Below are 25,097 nucleotides of genomic sequence, written 5' to 3'. Positions count from 1 at the left end.
TATATAATTAAATCTTTTAAAATCATTACTGGTTAAAAACCATATCAATCAAAACTTTTGTAACCCCAAGGTATACATGATACCTAAATGTACTGCAGAACACCTTTTGGGAACCGCTATATTAGAGAATATACTATTTTTCAAGCAGAAAAAAAAATCTTAAATTTCAGGATTTAAATAAATTTAAAACATTTCTGTTTATCATGGGGTATCCTTGTTTTGAAAAGTACTGAATCAGCCCTGAATTGTGTATTAAGAAGTGGCATGTAACCATAAACCTGAGAGAAAAAGTCAATACATCTGTGCCGCTCCTGAAAATGAGAATCTTCTTCCGATAATGAAACAGGACAACCCGGGCAACGAAAAGTCCAACGAGATGTAACCTAAAAAAAAATATTCTTTTAAGATTTTTTAAATAATACAATAATGAAAATGTCTATCATAACTAGCATGTGCATTATTTGTTTTTAGTAAAAGAAGTTTTCATTAATTTCTCAAATTCAAGAAATCATTCATAAAAAAAAACATAGTTCATAAATAAAATTAAAAAAAACATGGAACAATCCTACTACGTATTTTGTGTTTGCCTTAAATTGTGAATACTTTCTCAACATCTTGTTCCAAAAGAGCAATCAACAAAGAAAATCAATCAAGATTAAAATTACATCACTATTGTTATTTTTGTATTAATAAATGAATTTTTTTAAGTTTGTGTGTATATATATATATATATGAAAAAAGGGGGAGAAAGAAAAATAATAATAAAAAAAAAAATAACAACAAACTGGGGGAAAAAAAAAAGGATAAAACTTTTTTTAAAAAAATCCGGAAAATAAAAGATATAATCTTTTCATCAGCCCACTTGATTATATCCGCAAAAAAGAGTGCTTTCTGATATTGTATCAATACAGCCAAAGTTGAATGTTTTTAGTTGAATGTTTAGTTCCATGCTTACTTTAAGTTTAAATGTGATTGCTTGTTAAATGTTTGCCCTATGCTAATTTTTTTTCCTTTTTTTTTTTCCTTTTTTTTAAGATTAATGAACAAGGCAGCCACTGAGATAAGACTCTAAAAATAATCGCTTTATTCACTTTTGAAATAAAGTACGGTTTCAAAATATGCAGTAATTTTTTTATTTCTTTTTTGCATAAGTTTATTAGAGATTGCTTAGTAGCATTACAGATTACTCATCAGTTACTTGAAAAGCACTTATAACCTGATAAACAACCAGTTCTTGCCTGTTTTACTACAGGAGTAATTGCTGTAACACTCACAGCACCATTTAAAACTTTCCCCCTCCTTCCTTTCAATTTCAACTTTCATTTTTGAAAGACAAAACGATTCTCTGCATTGTGTTTGCAGGATTTTTCATAATTTGGGACTACCTGGCCAAGCAGTATCGTGCTGTGTTAAATGATAAATATTTAAAGTAGACTAAATAACTTCCATTAAATAACTTCCGTTTTTAATCTCCTTTTTTGAATATTTATTTTCCTGCAAGAGTCACAGAAATGTTTCGGTTCACAATTAACTATTTGATGTTTTTCATATTACACATATATCATTTGAATACAGTTTCATTAGTATTTTTTATTAGCTGCTCAACTAACTCCATATTTTTTTAGGATAAAAATTTTTCACTAGCATCCAAGAGATTCTTTCTTTCTTCCCTTTATCGAAATGTTCGGAAACTGTTCTTACCTACCTGTATTTGAAATTTAAATGCTTTACTATCACTAATATTGATTATTTAATATTTAGATATGCAAGAAATATGGCTTATTTATTTTTCTTTTGAATTTCTAATTGTTTCATGGTATGAAATTTTCCCTTTTAATTTCATTGGTCAAATGGAGAGAGAAAAAAAACTTGTACATGAAGACAAATATAGATAATGGATAAAGCAAAAACGAACTAATTCTTATTTATACCAAGGTGTTGGAAATAAACTTTGCTAATTTACTTTTTAGCAGCGAATTGATAAAAAGTCGCCAATTTTTCGTAGTAGATTCAAAATAGTATTTTAAGTCAACTTTTAAGTTGTCCATGGCAGTACTAAAGAATTGCTCGGGTATTTTTTAAAAATACTATACATATATATCAGATTAATTTTGAAGTTATGCATAGAAGGGGGATGCGAGACTATAATTTTACGTTTTGTGCAATGTAATCATTAGGTATTTCGCTTTGAATAATGCTCTGGAATGTTGACTTTGTATTGACTGATGTATGTGAAAAGATTTTATATGACTGTGAAATTATTTTCAAAATTAAATGCATTGCTGCACAACTGCAAAAACTGATGATTAAAAGATTGATAGAATTTTAAGGTATTTTGAAGGAAAGAAATAGAATGCACACTTTATATGAAAGTAACTTCAATGTGTTTATTATTGTATATTTTTTATGATATGCATGTTTAGCGTCGTTAAATAATAGTTTTGAGTGTATATATTGCTATAGTTTTATGAAACTTGCAGCAGACTTTTAACAAAACATGTTTTTATGTTTAGCATTATAAAATAATAGTTTTGTGTGCGCACATTGATATATTTTTTATGAAATTTACAGCAGGCCGGTAACAAAATCTGAGGGATAAGATTTGATATAGATCTACCTTTTTAACTTTGAAGAGTATGTTTTGTGATAAAAATAACCGTAATACAAGTGAACTTCAAATTTCATAGGGTTGCAGTATTAGTAAAATAAAAGTGAGCTTTCCTGAAAATGTACATACTTAATTGTAAGGCAGAAATTCAAATAAAGCAGAAATTCAAATTAAAGGATCTAATTCTGCAGCTAACAGCATCAATTATAGTAACTGAAAGGCATATATAGACGGAAATGGCTTATGCTTGAAGTAGAAATTTGCTTTCTTTAGTAGATGTTGTTTTTTAGTAGATATCTTTATTGATAGAATTTATTTATTTTCTCCTACTTATGACTACTCACTGTTTATATATATTTCAGTATTAAGTTCTCTGTTATCACAAAAAAAAACTTTCATCGGTTATTTATGAATTTATATATATATAAATATATATATAAATATATATATATAAATATATATACATAAAAACATGTAATGTGTATATATATATATATATATATATATATATATATATATATATATATATAATATTGAATGCAACATGCATTGCTAATTTTATAATTCAGTTATTAAGAAAAGGTGGAATTTCTAAGTGGGATTATGGAAAATAAAAGATGAGAGATACTGATTTAGTTTAATGTACTAAATTTACAAGACTTATAATTTTTTCAAAAGACATAATATTATTTTAAGAAAAAATGGTAGTGGCGGACAATACATAGAAAAATATTGGTTTAAGAAAAAGACACAAAAAATTTTATGCCATTGCATTGAAACAACTGTCTTATATATAAGAATTTTCTTTGAACTTTCAGGACTAAACCTTAAAGCTCTCATGCATGCAGATTATTAAGTTTTGTAAAAAAAAAAAATAGGTCTTCATTTATTTCTTAAAATTTATTTCGCCGAAATGGAAACTCGAGTTCAGTTAGACTGGGTTTTTTGTTTTTTAAACAAAAAATTATTTACACTTCAAAGTAATTCATTAAAGCCACAAAATAATCTAGGAAACTATAACATTGAAGAAAAAAAAACTAACTTTTATAGGAGGCTTTCTAGTGACATGAGAGACAAGGAAATTCATTGCAATATCTTCACAATTCATGTATTCATCAACCTTGTCCCGAATGACTTGTGGCATCGAGTAGCTATACAGATATGTATAATACTGAAAACAAAATATAATAAGTCATGATTTTCAAATTCTAATTAATATTAAAATGAATAAAAATAGGATGTGAAATAAATCATTATTTTGCACATTTATTAACTATAACTATAACTTTTAACAGTTGACTTTATGCCTTAAGTGTTTTTCAGCATGACAAATCTCTTATTCTATCTGCTATTCAATGGAGAAATATTCTTTTGCCAACATAGTGATTGAAAAAAAGGCAATATTTGGTAGAAATTTATATTAATCTATATTAATTATCTATTTTTCTTCGTGTTATTCAAAAGAGAAATACTGCGCTATGATGGCTCAGGGGATGCAGCTTTCAACCTCCTAATGAGGAGAACCGGGTTCGAATCCCAGTGATGGCTAATCGATACAGATTCCGCATCCGGCTTGAGCCAACCGCAGTGCTGACATAAAATATCCTCAGTGGTTGACGGATCATGGGTTAGTTTTCCTCTCCATATAAAGCAAATATGGGTTAGTTCCATCAAAAACTCCTCCATGAAAGCAAGTTTCTCCCAATACTTGATCCAAGAGTTCCCTTGTCTTTTGCATTGGGCTCAAAATTACAAGGTTACAGAGTTTAACATAAGTCGTGAATCAAAAAAATAAGGTCGGCTGTTCAACAACGGTTATAAAATAAAATAAAAAGAGAAATACTGTTAGGTAAGCAATTTGAACATAAATTCTTTGAAGATTTTTAACAATATTGCTTGGCAGATGCCGAATATTAGTGGGTAGTTAGAGAAGGCAAGACGATTTTAAGCTATAATCCAATATTTTTATTAGAACAACATGATTATGGGTATTTACATATTATGAATCAAACAAAAACAGGTGGGCGCACTTCACTAGAAAATAACAACATGATGATAGAACAAGCAAGCAAACAGCAAGCTTGAAGTTAAAAAATGGCAAACAATAATATCAAAACACTTCAGACTTTTATAAAAAAAAGTTTAGTTACCTCATAAAAGAATTTACGGTACAATGAGCATGTTGCTTATTATTAATTTAAAGAAAAGTAACAAGTTTAGTTGCAGCCTTTATGTATATACTGAAAATGTAATAAGTTATAAAAGAAGTATATTACTCTCTAAGAAAAAATGTCATAACCTCAAATTTTATTTTTACATCACGATGAGTAAGAAAAACCGTAAATTGAGGGAAGTGGAAGCTGATTAAATAAAATTATAAAAATTTCCAACAAATATTATGATTTAAAAACTTTCAATATTTAACAATGTTAATGCTCAATATTTAGCAATATTAGATTAAAAGCTTACATTAAATTTAATTTACTCTTTCCTTATTTTTACCAATATTATTTAATAAAGATATAGTAAAATATTGTTTTGCTTTATAAGTATTAGCATATTAACAAAACCTCAAACAGCAGAGACATAATTCGAACTTATCTGGTCAAACATGCAAAAGTATAATTTTTTTATAATCAGATAAAGAGAAAAAAAATCTCGGAACATTATTTTACTCCATTTCTCTTATCTGATGATTAAGAAAATGTATAATTGACTAAATGATATTTGTTTAAAGTTCTTAAACAACATTTTCAAATAAAATCAAGGGGGGAAAAACGAAACAAACCTTATGGAAAAATGCAGCTCCAGTTAAAACCATTGATAACTCACAAGAATAATTCGAATTATAGTGCCAACCACCATTCAGTGAATACCATGCATGGTATCTTCCAGGAAATCCAACAATTCTGTCACGAGCTTCACGCCAAACTCTGAAACATAAATTTTAGAATTTTAAAAGAAATAAATAAATCAAGCATTTATAAACAATAGCTTGATTAAATTCTGAGAACTCAATTCTTTAAATTTTTAGAAAATATATTTGTATTTGTTTCAGAAAATTTAATTTTGCACCATACTTTTGATTTCTAGCAGACTTTTTAGATGTATGTAACCTTTTGTAAGACGTTGAGTAGTTTTGCATTCAAATGGTTATAAGACATAATTACTGACTATAATCTGGATCTTTTCTAAACTACTGCATACCTTCTTGTGGTACGTTGATTATTCTTTAAGTTAGGATAATACGGATAATTTCTAATAAAAATTGAGACACTTTCTAGATAGCTGAATAATTTTTTGTTGGCAATTTGCTGGCAAATAATTTTTTGATACAAATTAAATTCAGACTTATTTAGATAACTGTGTAATTTTTTGTGAGATAAATACAATCCATGCATTGACACAAAAAGCTAACAAATAAAAAAAGAACGAAATTTTAAGAAAATAAATAAATTACCTAAATCCAAACACAATTTCATCATGACGCAAGTGAGCATCATCATCCACTGATAAAACTGCTTCAGTTTCTATTACGTCAAAGGGTAAAAACCTATTGTTCAAACTGTTCTTCTTTGCCTTGATAACCTAGGATATAATGGATGAATATAATAGAAGACATTTTTAATTACACGTCTGGTTGCAGAGCATGCTGAGTCAATCTGCAGCATAATCTTCGATTTGCCTATTACCCTAATGCAGTCAGACAATAATCTATTTCAGTAAAACTTAATCTATCAGGTATGTAGCAAAATTTGCATAAAAATTATAGATAAAAATTATACGTAGAAAAATCATTTGAAATTACATTTAAATTTATTTAATTACTTATTTTATGCTATAATAACATTCTAAAAAATGGAAAAAAAAACCTTATTCAAAATAACTAAAATTTTCAGAAATGAAAAGAGAAAAGTTTAATTGCTTTTTTTTCCTTCATTTTCAAAAATTCTAGTTAGTTAAAGAAAATTAATTGTAAAATAATCATTTTTAACTTATATATCTGTAGCAGGATACTTCTAGAACTTTTAAGATAATTTCAGAAAATCTCTGCATATGCATAAGGAACTCTGTATACCGCAAATCACTTTCAATATCTGTTTAAAATTGAAGTTTTAGTCACTTTATTTAAAAATTAGAGATGAAAATTACTTTGCAAGTGATAATTTACAGATGTGTTGCATTGTTTCTGTTAAGATAACACATACTACCAAACTATGGCAAACCACCTAACTCGGTTTTTCAGAGCTCTATCTTTTAACAGCTGTGACTGAAATGCCACATAATTTTTTATTCCGTCCAAATGATGGTCAAGACCCTGAGCTGGTACCTGTTTCTCTAAGCTATCAAGATAAACATGAAAAAAAAAACAAATAAAACTTACATGAATGGGAACTCCGATTTCAGGCCATCTTAGATCTGCTGAGGGTAACTTTTCACTATTCCATACAACAACAACTTTGTTCAAGTAAGGCAGTCCCCTTAGTCTTTGCAAGGAATCAATTAGAACAGCTTCTCTTTCATAGGTCAGTATAACAACTGAAATGATTGCAAAACAAAAATAAATTTCATCATCTATAACCAGATGGAAAAAAAATGTTACAAATATATAATTATTACTTAACAGAGAAAATGGAAAGTCATTTGACATCAATATTAAATAACGTCACTTCAAGGGGCAAAGAATTATTTTATAATTAGTGCATTAAAATTATCCTTTTTTAAAATTTAATATCAAAGGTGGCAATGGATTAAATCAGGACTTTAATCACTTGACTTGAAAGAAAAAAAATACATAAATAAAACCTTTCTAAAGTAATAAAATAATTTGAAATAATTAAACAAGTTTATAAAACATTTTCATATTATACTGATAATAATTAAACAAAAAGCTAATAATTAATAATTAAAAATTGCTAATAATTAAACAATATTTTTTGCAGCAAAACAAATATGAGAGATAAAAATTTGGAAAGGACAGGTATTAGATGACTTTACCACATTTTGTATCTGTATTCTTTATCAGATGTATGAATTCGTCATATTTGCTTGCTTAATACTGTGTCCTATATATTATATATACAGTGGTGGCCAAAAGTGTGGACATTTTTTGAAAGTTTCATGTTTTTCAACTTTGCGTGCTAGTAGAATATATTAGTTCTCACTTAAATACAAACGTTTACATATCAAATTGAAGGTAATTTAATGTAGAATTTAATAATAAATACAGTATTACAATATCTGTATTACAAAAAAAAGTTGTGCTCATTTTAATAGAAAAAGCAAACACAAATCGTTTTGAATAAGGACGTGTTTTGTAATAAAAGCGTACTAGCCAATCACAAACACTGTTCTTAGGACTAATGAAATGTCTGTAACTATAGCTTAGGTTATTTGGATGGTAAAAGAGTTATTGTTGTGGAAATATTTGATATATAATATATATGTTGTGGAATACTGATGCATACTAGTACAATTAAATAGAGTATTGCTGTTTTTGAATATTTAAAGTCCTTTTTTTTAAAATTAAACTAATTTTAAACAATGTCATCAACAAGAACTAATTGGACATCTACAAAAAGAAGCCGAATTGTCATATTGAGAGAAAATGGCCACTCTTATGCTGAAATTGCAAGACAAGTTGGTGGTTAAGTGACTTGTTCTAGTGTACGAAAGTTCTGTTTAGGTTATGAAAAAACGAAATCAGAGGAAAATAAAGCCAAATCAGGCCGAAAAAAATGCACAAGTGCTACTGCAGATAGAAAAATTAAGCGGCTATGCCTTCATGATAGAAAAATTTCATCAGATGCCATTAGATGTGAAATGAATGCAGCAAGTATTGCAGTAAGTTCAAAACAATAAGAAGGTTATCAGGATTTGGACTACAAGCTAGAATTCCAAGGAAAAAACCATATTTAAATCAAAAGCAACGTGAAAAATGACTTAAGTGGGCAAAAGAACACATTAAATGGTCAGAAAATCAATGGAAGCAAGTAATCTGGAGCTATGAGAGTAAAATATCGCTCTTTGGTAGTGATGGTAGAAAATACGTGAGACATAGAGTAGGTGAAGCACTTCATCCTGATTGCATTGAAGCAACTACAAAAAACTCAACAAATGTCATGATTTGGGCATATATGTCTGCAGATGGTGTGGGCCGAATTCAAGTGATTGATGGCATCCTGAATGCCAAAAAATACATCGAAACTGTCTTAAAACCAAAATTGATACCTTTCATCAGGGATCTCTTCCCCAACAACGCACCATTTATTTTTCAGCAGTCTTCAGCTCCATGCCACACAGCAAAAGTATGCAAAGCATGGTTTCAAAATAAAGGCATAGATATATTACCATGGCCAGGAAACAGCCCTGATCTCAATCCAATTGAAAATTTGTGGCGATGTTTGAAAATTCTTGTACGAAAAAAACGTCCATCCAATAAAAGACAACTTATTGAAGCTATAATTGATCCTTGGCACCATGTGATTACAAAAGATGAACTCCAAACACTCGTTCACTCGATTAAAAGACTCTGTGAAGCTGTCTTTAAAAATAAGGGTTATCCTACTAAGTATTGATTGTGTAAGTATCACTTTAAAAAAAATGCAAATCTAAGATAGATCTTACTATTAGTTGCATAACTCCTTTTGTAATACAGATATTGTAATACTGTATTTATTATTAAATTCTACATTAAATTACCTTCAATTTGACATATAAACATTTGTATTTAAGTGAAAATTAATATATTCTACAAGCACACAAAGTTGAAAAACATGAAACTTTCAAAAAATGTCCACACTTTTGACCACCACTGTATATAATCTTAAACTGTAATGATGCAGTGACTCAGACATAACTTTAAATTTTCTATAAATGACACACACGCATTTTATAAAATTATTAAACAATCACATTATTACATTACAAATTATTACATTATTAAGCATTAACAATTATTAAACATGCATTTATAATTAAATACAAGGTTATTAAAAAAAAGAACCACTAGTAAGAAAAATTTGAAATTTGATCTGAGTATTCCTGGAAGAAGGGTTAAAGTTATGACTGTCATAAGGAAAAAAAATAGTTCAAAATTTTAGAGATAGAGAGTGTCTTGCAAGTCATAAATCAAACAAATGTAACAAGAAAACAGCTATAAAATTGTTTTTTAATTGTCAAAAAAATTAACAGTGAAAATAGTTTTAAACAGTCATGAAAATTCTTATGTTTGATATATTGCTGCATCATTTTCAGTCACGAGTTGCAACCACAAGAAACAACATATTTCACAACAAATTGAAATGAATATGTTCTGCAATGCGTTTCCAGGTGACTTCAGATAAGTTAGCAATGGAACCACTAAAACACTTTTCAGATGACTACACAATCAGAGATCACATCAGAGATCTTAGCAGCAACATTATTGAAAAGCGATGCAGATACCTCTATCATTTCCTAAATGCATCTTAAGCAACTTATTTTACTATTTAACTTTGAGTATCATGACTGTCCCCCGTCATATGGAGTCACTAACATTTTAAAATATTTTTCCTTATGTAGTATTATTCGATACTATTTTTCACTTTTTTATAAGGCTAGATGGTGCTCAATGTGTTTTTTAACATTATGTGTCTTGTATCTTATTAATAAATGTTACCTGGTCCTAGGCTCTCTCTTACTGTCAACATCACTTTATTTTATTTACGCAACATCATTTTCCTTTCCTTGAAAATACTCAGATCAAATTTCTGGTCATTTGACAAGTTGTTCTTCTTTTAGAGCTTCTTGAAAGACAGACTTTAATTTTAAACATATGTATAAATTATGCTTAAAAAAATTTATAAATAAATAAAATCTAATAATATTTATCATTTAAAATTTGCATAGCTAGGTATTTTTTACTTAATAATTCATTTTAGAAAAAATGTTAAAAATCTGGTTTTTAATAAAAATAATCAGATTTTTAGAAAAGCATGATACATTCACACCCTGTTTGATATTAATATAATAAAAACATACCTTATAATCTTAAAAAAAAAAATAGAAGATTTTTATAATGTAGACGTTGAAACATAAAACATCGCATTAAACTGGATTTTGTGTTACATTGATAATTTTCCATATCATTAAACTAATCTATTAAAGATGTTAATATGTACCTAGAGCAGGCCAATATTAATGCTTTAAAATAATTTTTAGATAAAAATACTTTAAAAAGCAAAAATTTTTTATATTTACAGAAAATTATCCATATTATCAGAAGTATTAGGAATAAAATATAACAAATTATCCATTTTGGTTGGCTAGAGAGATTGTAAAGTTAATTTCATTTATGGAGAATTGTGGTTAATAGAAGTACATTACATAGATCTTCGACTATATTACATATAATGGAAATGAAAACTTTAGAAGAAAATGAAATTAATTCAGAATTTTAAATTTAAATCATCCATACTAGTAAATTGTTCTCGGGGGTAATTTCCACCAAGTGCTTCACTGAACTCTTTACCGGATCCTCCAGCTCCTTGACCAATCGGACGAAAACCGAAGCTTGAGCCTAAAGAGATTCAAATTAGTTATGTACTTATACAATGGTAACAATAAAAATAAATAAAAAACTAATGAAAAAATTAAACCTTCCAACGATATTTTTTTTTCAAAATTTATAGTGAATGAAATAGAAACAGAAATGATGTGTGCTCTTAATGAGCAAAAGGGAACATTAATGTCTTGAAGATAAACCTAAGAAAAAACAAAAAGGGGAAAAAATAATTTAAATTTACTTTGAACTAAACAAAAAATCGCAACATAACGATAATTTTTCAAATCGAAAGAAAATGTAATATAAAAAAAGCAGAGTATAATGATATTATAAAAATAAGCTTTACAACTGATAAAGAATTTTTAAAGATAACACAATAAATCAAATTATCTATTATGATATATTTTAATAATTATTACTGGAATTATATTCTTTGATAAGCCAATAATAAATTATAACTAATGTTATGGGTATATAACTTTTTTGAGTCTATTTTTAATAGTCTATGTTTTTTTAGTCTATATTTTTAAATCATTTATATTGCTTTACAAAAATTATGGAACAGTATTAAATTTACCAATTTTCTCAACTGATAATGGATACTGCAGTATCTATATGAGATCATTACTTTAATTGCTGCATGGTTCTTTATATATATATATATATATATATATATATATATATATATAAAAAGAACCTTTATATTCATATATATATATATATATATATATATATATATATATATATATATATATATATATATATATATATATATATATATATATATATATATATATATATATAAAAAGAACCTTTATATTCATATATATATATATATATATATATATATATATATATATATATATATATATATATATATATATATATATATATATATATATATATATATTATACATCTATATACATTCATTCCGTGAATAAGACTAAGTTTATCACGCTTGTCATATACAATATAATTTATTTTATCAAAGCTGATCATAATAGGATAAACTAAGTCTGGTGCATAAAAACAGGAGGTAAAGAGATCCCTTCCCCAGCGTGGTATTCATGAATACCTAAAAAATCGATTTTCAAATTTTTTTTTACAAAAAGGAAAATGAGGAAAACTAACATACCGATAAACTTTGACTCTGATGGCAGTACTGGGTCAAATGGTGTGTGGGGGTATAAAATAAAAGGATCAAACTGTTCATTCCAGACGAAATAGGTTTTACTGTTGGCAATTGTTAAGTTGCGCCTGAAGCTGAGAGATGGAAATGGCGATTCCACAGGACCCAGGTTCTCTTCAGGGTCTGGATCTTGAATGGCAGCGAATTCTGCTTTTAATGGACGAAATGTTTCATTGAACACACTGGGAGATGATTCCTCTCTGCAAGCTGGGGCTGGTATCTGGATTCTATTTCGTATTATTGATAAAATAGTTGCTACCACTTGACGAGGGCCGGCTAAGTAATGCTCCCAAAGTAAGCGACCTATGATATAAATCAAGAAAATCTATTGAAAGAATATTGCAAAAAGAATGCTTAAAAAAACAATAGGCTTTAAAGATATTCAAACAAATAGGTCAACAAAAATGAATAACATTGAAATTTGAAGATCTTAATTATCCAAAATTTGGTTTTTCAAAATTTAACATTTTTAGCATAAATTTTAGTTACAATAAAACCTGAAAATGTTGTTTGATTATTAAGTACATAATTAATGTAAAAGATTTACAGAATAAAATGAAGAAGAAAAATATATGTACATTTGATGTATAGAAGTTGTCATATTCAATAGAAAAATTAATTTAAAAAAAAGGAATTGAAATATATTTTATGAATTCTTAAGAGTGAGTAAACTAGGTTACCAACTTTTTTCAGTCTTTAAAGCACAAACTTTTGTGTCCTTAATTGAGGAATATTATAAAAGATAATATTGAAGCATTAAAAACATCTTTCAAAAATATTAATTGTAACAAAAAAACAAGCAATTAATCTGGCAAATAAAAAGAACTTTCTACAAAATAAATTCCGGATAAAAATTTGAAGGAGAGAAAAAATTATTGAAATACTGCGAAAACAGAATTTGTTTCAATGCAATATCAATTTTAACATTAAACAAATGAAAGAAAAAAAACCGTAATTAGCAATTATGCAAACCTTGATGTCGCATGGCAATGATGTCACTGTCACTAATAGTTCTTAAGTAGTAATGCAGCTCAGAAACTCTAGCTTTTGGTAAAATAACTGCAGCTCTTCTCCAATCTACAACTTCATCAAATGGTAAATGAACATGATCTCCCAGCACAACTGGAACAGCTCCAGTCTGAAGAGCCTCGATTAAACGAACATGAATTTGGGGAGTACTTATGATATTGTAGTCAGATGGACTCACAAGTAATGAAAAGGTTGAATCCTGCAGAACCTCTAACCTTGTTTCATGTGTCCCGCACATGAGCCACTCTGAATCATATCCAGGTGAAGAGCTACCCGCGCAAGAAAATTGGAAGAAGAAATTATCTCCCAAGGCAGACAACTGCATCTCTTTTAAGATATTTACAATTAGATTTTCGACATCTTCTGACTGAGAATCGGTCATTTTTGCATTTTCCATGCCATTGACCTCATCACTAAGTGTGGCGGTGGACAGTTTGCGAAAGTTGCTTTTTAAAACATAACTTGATGTCCTATATTCTCCTTGATAAGAAAGGAGGAATTTTCGGCGGGCTGGCGAATAAAGATACAGTTTTGAGATCTTATCCTTTTTATAAAATAATGGTGGAGAGATAATGTCAAAATGAGGCCTGAAATCCTTTGTGGTAAAATGAGATTGCACAACGATTGCACGTCCTGTATTGACGCCTGCAAAAACATTATTTGTTTCATTGGTTTCTGAAACAAGATTGAAAAGTATGTGATTTCGTCCATTGCCATTCCAATAATTTAAAGAACTTAGATAATGTTCTAATGATTTGGGATCTTTCTTGCCGTGGACAATTTCTCCCACAAGAACAACAAAGATGCATGCGATGGAAGGATCAAATGTAATATGAATGTTTACATTTAAGGCTTCCATTACTGCACTTCTGAGGTAATGATCTTTAGAGTTCCATGTACCAAAGTCTTCTGGTTGGTAGAAATACACAGGAAACCCTGATGTTAACGAACAGCGGGAATAATCAAAACATAAAAAGTTTTTACAGTTTCGTATTCCTTTGAGAGTAGAGGGTGGCATGTGGATGTTATCATCAAGAGATGGAAGAATTCGTTTAGGTGCCCCTATGAAAGGCGTGTTTTTCTCTTGAACTTCTTTCTGGGCATATTGAGCTTGTTCAACTGAAATTCTTAGTCGGTCTAAATCCACTTGTTGGCGTGAGTAATCAACTTTCAAATCCTCCATCCTCTGCGTTAGAATTGATATGTCAGACTGTGAAAGGAAAGGAAAAAAAATAAGTGACACTGGAAAATAAATTGATAAATAAATATCAATTATTTTTCATGATTTGCAAACTGATATCATTAATTTGAAAAAAAACATAAACTATAAATATTTAAAGCTTAATATTAATAGCTGCATAACTTAAGGTATGTACAATTGAGACTGATTCAACCTACATATTTCAATTGTAAACAGAAAAACAGTAATTAACATCCTAAGCAGTACAAATCTGAGCAAAATAATATGAATCATTTCCCCTTATAACACAACTCCTATTAAATAACATAGTTTAAAAAAAAATTTAAAAAAAAACAGTTAGTGATACAGAAAAGCTATCAGCTCTAAGTTAGCAAAAGAGTTGATACATACATACTTTACAGTGCTCTTTATAACTGGCATCAGTTATAAAGAATACTGTAAGATTTCCAAAACATTTTAACAGAGTATTAATAAATTAACAGAGTATTAATAAATTAAAATGTAATAAATATAAATTATAATAATGATCTGCCTCTTGATTTAATTATAATAATGATGAATTATAATGATATGAATTATAATAATGATCTGCCACCATGTTTGATCAAGTGGCAGATTTAAATAGAAAAGAAAGGGAAAAAAATGGGCCTGAAAAAAAAAACTTTTTCCTATTTCATTGGGTGATAAGTATCAAATTTAACATTATAAAATAAATTTACAGCAAGTAAATTGAAGTTTTAAGTGAACAGATAAATAGATCAGAAAATATAGCATTCCAAAAATATTCAAATTATTTGTGAATAATATATTGTTAGTGGCACAAAGGTTTAATTAAATAAAATTAAATTAGTATTTAAACATAAAACTATGAATAAATATATGAGACTTTACAAACAAAATTGGCCATAGAAGCCTTTGTTTAATTGACAAAACTTAAAATTTTACAAAAATCAGTAAGTGAATGATCCCCAAATAAATAAAAATGAAAAAACATAATTGCTAGCCACCTGATCTTAGAAAAAGATTTTGATTTACACTTTGAACAATACATACTAGGGAATTTTCGGTTGAGTGGATATTTTTGTAACATCTTCAGCAATATAAAAGAAAATTAAAAAATAATTTTTAAAAAATTAGAAAAGTGAAGAAATTATTTAAAAAAAAAATATAAAAAAAACGTCAGATCTAGGAAGATTAAGATGCAGGTAGGATAGTAATTTTGGAGAAAAAATTCAATCTCACATATTATATAAACTGTGGAAAATAATACCTGTAGTTTTTGTCTTCTACTTTCTAATTCTCTTAATTCATTGCTAACAGAGACTTTGATGCGTATCATCTCTTCTATTCTACTTTTGAGATCTATGGCTTTGATAGAATCTAAATCTTCCATCTGCACCCCTTTCTGATGAATTTCTGCCACTGGATCATCATTTCCAATCTAAGAAACAACGAGTAAAACAAAATCTAAGAGTTAGGATTTTATTTTATTTTAAAGATATTTTTAATTGTAAAATAGAAATTCATATTATTTTAAAACAGTTTATGCTTAATACAATTATCCTCGACTTCAGAACAAAAGTAGATTTTGAAATGTAAGTTGACAAAAATATAATCAATAAATAAGTGCTAGACTAACTTTGACAAAATATTAGTATGCTTAATTATAAGAATTAGGAAGTAGAATAAATGATAACTAATCAACTTGATGTTCATAAATACTTAAAAGTATCATTTAAAATAATACATAATAGGTTTATAATACATTAAAAACAATACTCTGGCTTTCAGCAGCCGTATTTGCAAAATAATAAGTGTAAAAATAACTGTAGTGACAGCATATTTTAACTCAAAAATAAACCACAAACCTTTTGTATTTCATTAAAAATAACATTTAATTGAAGGAAAAAAAAGGTGAATAAATTTTCAAACAAGTATGATTGATCTTTTGAACTGTAAGATACAAAGACTGTTAATGCATCATTTTAACCTATTGAGTGCACATGGGCCTGTATGTCAATTTTCAAGTGAGGGTGCAACTTACACTTTTGGCTATTAATGTATGGTAATCCATGTTTCATTACGTTTTGGACCATAGATAATGGCAACCTCGGAAAGGTCTCAGGGTTCAATCACTCTTCTTATTTTTCACGTTCAATGTGTTTGTATATATTTATATTGAAACAACGACTTTATTTCTATTGCTCTTAAAAAAAATTTTTTTTTAATATTTTCATAAATATCTTGATGCATGAAAAATTAAGAAAATTAACGTATATCAGTTGCATAATAAATTAAGGTAAATGTTTTTTGTTATAAATGAAAATGTTTAATGGCCCACTATAAGTTATTATATAAAAATATAAATCAGTTCGAGCTCAATAACTAAGGGATAAATTTATTTGCAAATAATTTTTTTCAATTGAAATAAAGAAATTGAAAAAGTTTTACTGCAATGCAATAATAATATGTACATAACTACATGTTAAATCAAGAACAAATCCTTATTTCCAAAGAAAAAATATATATTCTTTATAAATGTTTTAACAAATATCTTGATATCTTGACGCATAAAATATAATGTAAATTAAGACATTGCAAATGTTGAGGTAAAAATTTTTTTGAAATAAAATAAGAATATTTAATACCCTCTTATAAGTTATTTTACAAAGATATAAGTTTCTTTGAGCTTAATAGTTAAAAGACGAATTTTCAAATGAGTTATTATTTTTTTTAACAGAAACAAAGAAATTATAAAAATTATATCTTCAAGAAACAAAGAAATTATATCCTCATGTGTATGTAATATAATATGCAAGCGTACATATATAGATATAACCTCCAACTACAATGTGGTTCCGACAATATTGTTTATATAAATTTGCAGATTGGGCACTAAGTATTCCACATTTCATTTTTTAATTGAGACATTAAAAAAAAAATTATGAAAGTTTATAGCAATGGAATATCGGTTACCATTAGTAATGGTGAAAGATGTGATTTTAAAATAATAACTCATTTAAAATATAGTTACTAAGAACAATAAGAAAAAAAATGCCGAAGTACAAATTGGCAAAAAGTATGCATATAAAAAGAATACAAATACACATCAGCATAAAAATAAGGATAAATATTACCTTGGGTAAATAGTAGTGTGCTAAGAAAGTGATAACCACGAACAATATGAAGAGGTTCAAGATGATTATTTTGGAGAATCTCACAGATGGCATGCGATAGTGTATGTGCCTGAAGAAAGTTAAGTAGCCGGAGGAAGAATCCAGCAGGGCCATCTTCTGAGCCTTTTATTGTTTCTTAATCAACCCATATTTCCAGCTTCACTTGGTTGAAAAGCAATGATATTCCTGAAATTGGAAAAGTCACAGTTTAAATAAGTATGACAAATATACATATTGTTCATCTGGAAAAGGACCGAAATAAATAGCTGCAAGTTGTGGTTAAAAAAGTTATAAATTTTTTGCAATACCTGAACATAATTTATAAAACTGTTTGATTACACATTTAAAAAAAACGACTTACATAAAATAAATTAGTTTATGTAAACTTAAACATTTAGAAGAGAAAATGTGTTAAATAGAATTATGAGCCTAGAAAAAATGCAAAATGTTATTTGGGAACACTCTAAAATAAAACATTTAAAACATTACACTATTTTAATTTAGATTTTCATTTTAATAAATTTTTCATACTTGGGACAAATCGGGTTATGGCTCACACTATATTTTCATGCAATGTCGGGATGAACAACGATTTGAGAGACATAATAAACTTGGTTTTCATATCTATTGATAGTAACCTAATTAATCCTCAGTATAATGTAAACAATATAAATTTCCATGCAAAATTAACAGAGTAAGTGTAAATAATGAGCTGCTAAGACCCAGGGGTTAAGGCACTGAACTGTCTTTGAGAAGAAAAAGGGTTTAATCCTTAAAGGCGCATAGGGACACCTTGGATTTTAAGGGAGACTGATCCAATCCAATTGCTGCCTTGTGACTCGCTAGCAAACATCCGAAATGTATAACCTTCGAGTCTAGGAGCAGGGTCTTCCCTACAGCTACTATGTGCTTGATCACTCCGGTTTCTCCCAATCACTTCCTTACTTCCAATCCAGAACATTGAATCCAGAACATTGAGACTTATCCTGGCGACTGCATTTGGAGCTTGATTTTGCAAGGGTTCAAGAACTCATGAATTTGATCTAGCTGGTGTAGCAACAATAACAAGGGTTCGATCCGCAACGGGGATTTCAAGCTCAACTAGCTTCAGATTGATGGGTATCAGGTTGTTTGGAAAATAAAAGAAGAGGTAATGCAATGCTGACCACATTGAAACTATCATGCCATTGGCCATGAAATTGTGAAGTTTTAACCGCCACAAACCCCCTTGCCTACAATGGGTTGTTGTGGGAAAGCTTTATTTCTTTACAGCAAATAATACACAAAATATAAGTATATTTTCAGATTAGAAAGCATTTGAAGTTTTGAACACATTGTTTTTTTTTTAAAAATTAAATTATCGCAGGTAACAATTTACTCTGTATAAAAATTAATTTTGTAACTTTTTTTTACTGTATGCAAATAGTTAACATTTTTAACAAAATTTTAAGTAGCATATGTTTGGAGTTTAAAGATTAAAATATTTTTTGAAACTCTGAATAGTCTTCATTTTGAGCCTTAACATTTTAATATCAGCATGTTTTCAAATTTAAGTAATTTGAAAACCGTATAGGGGGTCCGAAAAAAATCTCCAAACTAATATTAACTCCAGTGATACTAAATAAAATATGGTAACAGGTATTACTAGTATTGAAATAGCAACTACTAAATGAACTAATATAATTGCTACACTAATATAATTACTACTTAATAGGTATTTTAGGGTTCTTTGAAATAGAATAATACCAAATATTTAGAGATAATATTTTCTCTAAAAATTTTAACTCCGTTTTACAGGGTTCCCACTCTATGATGAGATTGAAATTCAAGGACTTTCCAGGACTTTTCAAGGACCTCAACAAAATTTTCAAGGACCTTAATCTAAGACCAATTTAAAAAATTATTCTCTTCTATTTTACTAGAAGCAACAATGCTTGTTGTGGCAATAATTAATTTCAAATATAATACCTAAATGCTTTGCCTGTATAGAGAGAAAAGAGTATATGTATTATGGACTAAAATTTATATTTTTTACAAAAACAACCCTACTGGTTTTACATATTAATTCACAAAATCATTTTCAGCACAATCTATAACAAATGGTAATGAGGTGTTAATGGTGAAATCCTTTAATCCTGTGTATTTCCATGTGAAGGCTGCATGAAAGACAGAGCTAAATCTTAGGTATTTCATATTCTATAACTATTCCATAACCCCCTCCTCTCCTCTATTAAACATCGTTTCTGAAATTATTCATCCATAATTTACACAACCTTCTCTAAATGTTATGCAGCAACAATTCTTTCTGAAAATAAAAATTAGAAGGAACATATCCCATTTTCACCATGTTTAAAAGCATTATTCGTTATGTGTAATCCACAACTGCCAATGAATATGACCTGATGGGAATATTTCTCTTTTTATTCACACTGAAGCTTCTAATAGAATTTCCAATTGACATAGGGTCCATCCATGGATAATTGAAGTATTTTAGAGAGCTTTTAACCATCATCCATGCATTTGTAAAAAGAGGACAAAATATTTTCTGCAGTTCCATGACCCATAAATTGGGAGGTAAGATACTTAGTGCAAACTTTATTATCAATTTCTTACCATAATGTCCATCTGCTTAGATTGTAGAGACTGATTTAACGTCTCATCAAAGAGTACAGTGTAGCAATCAACATTCTTCAGCTCATTTATAAGAATCCCTTTGAAGTATAGTGCCAATCCAAAGGAGCCCAAATAGGCTCACTTTGTGGCACTACAAAAAAATTGTCTCGCTATACAGCTATTAGCAAACATTTTGGAGAACAATTTACTAATCCCTTCACAGGAGTTACATGAATAATTACTAGTGATGCACTTCAGACTCCAGAGAATTTCAGCATCAAGCACATTCCTTTTGATCAGATAAGAAGACAATGTTACCTCGGCCACTGAAGTTTCTGTTTCACATGGGGCACACGATGTTGAAGGAGTATTTACACCAGATGAATAAGATGTTGATGTCTTTGGAAAAAGAGAACTCAGGGCATGAGACTGCTTTTTTGTTTTACCTTTCTTTCGTGTGTGATTTCAGAGCAGATTCTTCCATTTTTGCGATATCGATCTCCTTCATGCATAATCGGCACTTGGCTCTGAACTTCTTTTCGGGCATCGATAAAATCCATTCTTAATAAGCTTGATTATCCATCCATTGGGGATTAAAATAGCACTTCCCAGGCATAACTAGTCTAAACTACATAACACAAATACGAAGCCGTGCCATTGCGAATACGCTTTACAATAAAGTTTTGAAATGACGCAAACGTAAGGACAAGTGCGGATGGTAAAACGGCAAATTTATTGAAAACTACAAGGTACATATTGTTACGAAATTCGAGAGTATTCCAGTTTCGATAAGAAAAAGATCTAAGCATATGCGACAGAAGATGAAGTGGAGTCTCGCCCCGAACGTATTGATTGTCTGCTGTTTTCCGCGCTCTTGGCAGACACCAAGACGCTAGGCCCGGTTAGAAACGGTGCCGTTAAAAACCACGTGAGAGAGCTCGGGAACAAAACAGAAAGAATGAGAAAGATCCGCGGGTGTTTTATAACAAGGGCCGCCGGCAGTATTGGACAAATTCAAGGACCTATCAAGTTTTTCAAGGACCTAAGACGTTTTTCAAGCACTTTCAAGGACCTAAATTTAGCAAAAAATAATTCAAGGACTTTCAAGGACTCTCAAGGACCGTGGGAACCCTGGTTTTAGGATTTTTTTAAATAACAAGTTTTTATTTATCAAACAATGTAACTATCTAATATTATGGTACTTAATATCCAACTAAAATAAATAATCATAACATTTTGTTAAACCATGAATTTCATAAAGTAAAAATTATCTGCTATATAAATAAATTATACACTTTATTCAACTTGCATTATAGCTTCAAAATATGTTAATTCATTTAATGGTCAAAGCTAGTTAAAAGAAGAATATTATTTTCATCAAATATTAATGTAGCCAGGATTACTAATTTTAAGAAGTAATTCCATAAAAATTCATCATAATCATATTTTCTAAAAACTGTAATAACTGAAATTTTTGCTATACAGCCTTTATTTTAAAAAATGTATTATGGTTTATTTCGAATTTTAGGTTTTAAAATTACATGAGAAAAAATGGAATTGTTAATAAAATTGTAAAAATACAAAAGTATTGAGCTAAGATTGTGAATATTTTACAAAAGCATTATTCTTTAAAACTCTTTCATTAAACTTTATTTATTTTTTAGAAAATTAGAAGGGGCGAAGTAACTGCTATTTTATTAGTTGTAGGTATCACTGCTAAGCAAGAAAAAAATTTAACAAAGGACATCGATTGCTTTTGGGATGGAAATTGAAACAAAAAGATATTTACATGCTATTGTATTGTACTCAGGTTGCTTTTAAAACAAAAATTCGCAAAGATCGAAGCATATTATTTTATTAAATCGTATTTACAACACAAGAGTTAAGAGAAAAATAAAATTTGACAATAATTCTTGTAGGAATTTCTTGCTTCCTATTTAATTTGCTAAAGCTAAAATCGTTTTTATCTCATTTTCGAAAAATGAATTCAGCAGTTTTAATAAAGTGCAAGTAAATTACTAAGAAGTATCGGCACAGCAGTACAAACACACTTCAAAATGAAAACAAACACCCAGCAATTGGTAAGGCAAGCTACGAAGCGCAGAGTTAAAAAAAATTTAGTTTAAAGCTTACATTGATATTTAATTGTGTAAAAACTAAATGCAGGTGGCGCCAGTAGCAACAAATTATAATTAAAAGATTTCAGGGGTGTGATTTTAAACTACATTTTTGATAATCTTGTTGTTGTTGTTAATTTACGTCGCACTAGAGCTGCACAATGGGCTATTGGCGACGGTCTGGGAAACATCCCGGAGGATGATCCGAAGACATGCCATCACAATTTTGATCCTCTGCGGAAGGGATGGCACCCCCGCTTCGGTAGCCCGACGACCTGCGCGCGAAGTCGAGCACTTTACGGTAGCACAGTTTAACGAGGACCAATACCGCACACCCTCGGTCCCTACGCAGACTGATCCAAGTGGGTCACCCACCCGCACACTGACCGCAGCCAGTGATGCTTGACTTCGGTGATCTGATGAGAACCGTGTCTTGACGATCAGTCCACTGCGGGACCTTTGATAATCTAAATGAGAGAAATATTATGGAAAAGATAAACAACGTAATATATTCCCATATATTATGTCTGAGCAAAAGAGGAGAAAGAAAGGAGAGGTTCTAAACATGGTACCGGTCTTCTCCTCAGATGGCTTATTCCAGAAAAAAATAAAAAAAACATAAATAAATAAATAAGAAGAAAGAAAGAAAGAACAAGTAGGTTCCAAAGGTTTTTAAAACAATCTTCGGGAAATACAACAAATTTCTATATTAAAATCTTTCGAAAATAGGAAATATTTAATTACTAGTTTATTTCAATAGATTATAGAATTATTACGATTTATATATTTTAAACATTGTGACTTATTTTAAAATTTGCAGTTTTTGAAGAGATTATTTTATTTGAATATGAAAAAAGAATATTATTAAATTGTAAAAGTAAATTATTTTACATAAGTGCATAAATTGTTCTGATTTTCAATGAGTTACATACGGATCCTGCTTTGCAGTCGACTGCAAAGCAGCTGTCATGCTATTTTTTGCTATAGTTTAACAGTTATTAATTCTTGGACTAATTATAAAATATTATTTTTTTTTATTTCATTGAACGTCCTATATATTTTTGCTCACGCAATCGTAATTTCACGTTTCTTAAATCTATAGTTTTTGTGCAGAAAAACAATATGCAACATAAAAGTATCTTAAGCATGTTATTGAAAGCGAAAAAAAAGTTTGAATATATTTGAAAAAAATTATACTTTAAATTGTCATAACTTTCTTATAAATTGGAAATTTTTAAAAAAAATTTCGAGTTAAATTCATGAATTACAATGACCCTTTCAGCACATCAAATTTTAACTCTAGATACATTTCCGAGAGCTGCAAGGTAACCCGCCAGTTTTGTTATTCTTCTTTTTTTTAAGCAATTAATAATTTTCCAACTAATTATCGAATATTATTATTTTATTTTATTTATTTTACCATACTCTTTGTGCATCTTTCTACACCGATTAATAATTTTAAGCTTCTAAGTTTTATAGTTTTCTGCAAGAGTATCATTAAATTGATCACTCAAAATAGCGGCAGCGGTTCACGCAATTTTTTAATACAGGAAAATAAAAAAAATAATAAAAATAGCACTGTCATAACATTTAATCAGGACTCTCAGTGAGACAATTTAGATTTCAGATTTTCGGAAGTGAAAATATTTCACTTGCTTTAACAGAAATTCATTTCGAAAAAAAAAAAATAATAATAATAATAAAAAAAAGGAAGGAATTGAAAAGAAAAGAAAAATAAGCCTTTATTAGAATTGGTTTCCCCCTTTTTAATGTTAAATACAAAATTAAAAAATAAGTTTGCGCTTAATAAACAACTCATATACATATAGTCGGATATATTCCGAGAAAGGCGTGATCTGGAAAAATGGTCATTACCAAAATTCTAATTAGTTATCATCGACCTATTATCTACATCGATCGTTCAGAAAATATCTATAAACCTATATATTTTGAAAATACTTTTCCCAATAGCTGTTTTTACTCAACATCCAAGATATAGGTGTATACATTGGACAATACCCAATTAGGTTCTTAAAGCAGACTATTATTATTATTTTTCCGAATGGCCACCTGTGCTAACATTTTTCGTCAATTCAGGCATTTACAGGGTAGATTTGCTGGCCTCTCTTTCAGGGGCACCATATTAGGTGGTCCAACGTTGTTCCCACAGTAAAGACAGATAGTACAGAGAAGGAAAGAACATCCATGCCTTGCCCGGGATTTGAATCCAGAACATTTCTGATGCAAGGGCAGTCGCCTAACGCGACTTTACACATTGTCGACTCCCGGGCACCTCCACTCGCCGCGGTTTTATTTTTCAACTGTTTCACCGCCTTATCTAGTAAGGCTGAGGGCTAGCTGTTTTTGCTTTCCTCGGCGAAATAGATATCCCACAATTACAAATTGATAATTTGCAAGCTACAAATCGTTTGCGGTCGCCCCCTTTTACATGGTGGACGCTAGAAGAAGGGGGTTTGAACTGCGAGAGGACCACTCGTCTGGTCAGCAGATGGGGAGATAAATGACCCCGTCCGAGGAGTCTGTCGAGGCACACGTAGACACAAGCCATTTTACATGCAGAAAGGTAGACCCCCTGGCCGGCTGCGGTCAATGGCACG

The 25,097-nt window shown here is 29.3% G+C and overlaps 1 protein-coding gene across 2 annotated transcripts; it reads right to left on the bottom strand.

The window, feature by feature from the left end:
* Positions 1 to 37: 37 nt before the first annotated feature.
* On the bottom strand, positions 38 to 22,479 carry botv (exostosin like glycosyltransferase 3). 2 transcript variants are annotated; one of them, XM_043046948.3, is made up of 11 exons: positions 22,382 to 22,479; positions 17,711 to 17,935; positions 15,844 to 16,014; positions 13,316 to 14,582; positions 12,290 to 12,646; positions 11,067 to 11,168; positions 6,993 to 7,147; positions 6,069 to 6,196; positions 5,397 to 5,541; positions 3,651 to 3,779; positions 38 to 383 (listed from the first exon to the last, which is right to left on the bottom strand). In XM_043046948.3, exons 2-11 carry the CDS (start codon positions 17,861 to 17,863, stop codon positions 174 to 176), a joined length of 2,817 nt encoding a protein of 938 aa, XP_042902882.2. In that variant the 5' UTR covers positions 17,864 to 17,935; positions 22,382 to 22,479; the 3' UTR covers positions 38 to 173. The 2 variants fall into 2 exon arrangements, with proteins under 2 accessions (XP_042902882.2, XP_042902881.2); XM_043046947.3 differs by having other exon boundaries at positions 22,152 to 22,445.
* Positions 22,480 to 25,097: the final 2,618 nt, after the last annotated feature.

Source organism: Parasteatoda tepidariorum, chromosome 2 (assembly GCF_982258835.1).
Source record: "Parasteatoda tepidariorum strain Cologne lab strain chromosome 2, Ptep-v5.0, whole genome shotgun sequence".
Taxonomy (NCBI): Eukaryota; Metazoa; Arthropoda; class Arachnida; order Araneae; family Theridiidae; genus Parasteatoda; species Parasteatoda tepidariorum.
Note: the sequence above shows the minus strand (reverse complement) of the source record. Positions and strands in the feature narration are given on the sequence as shown.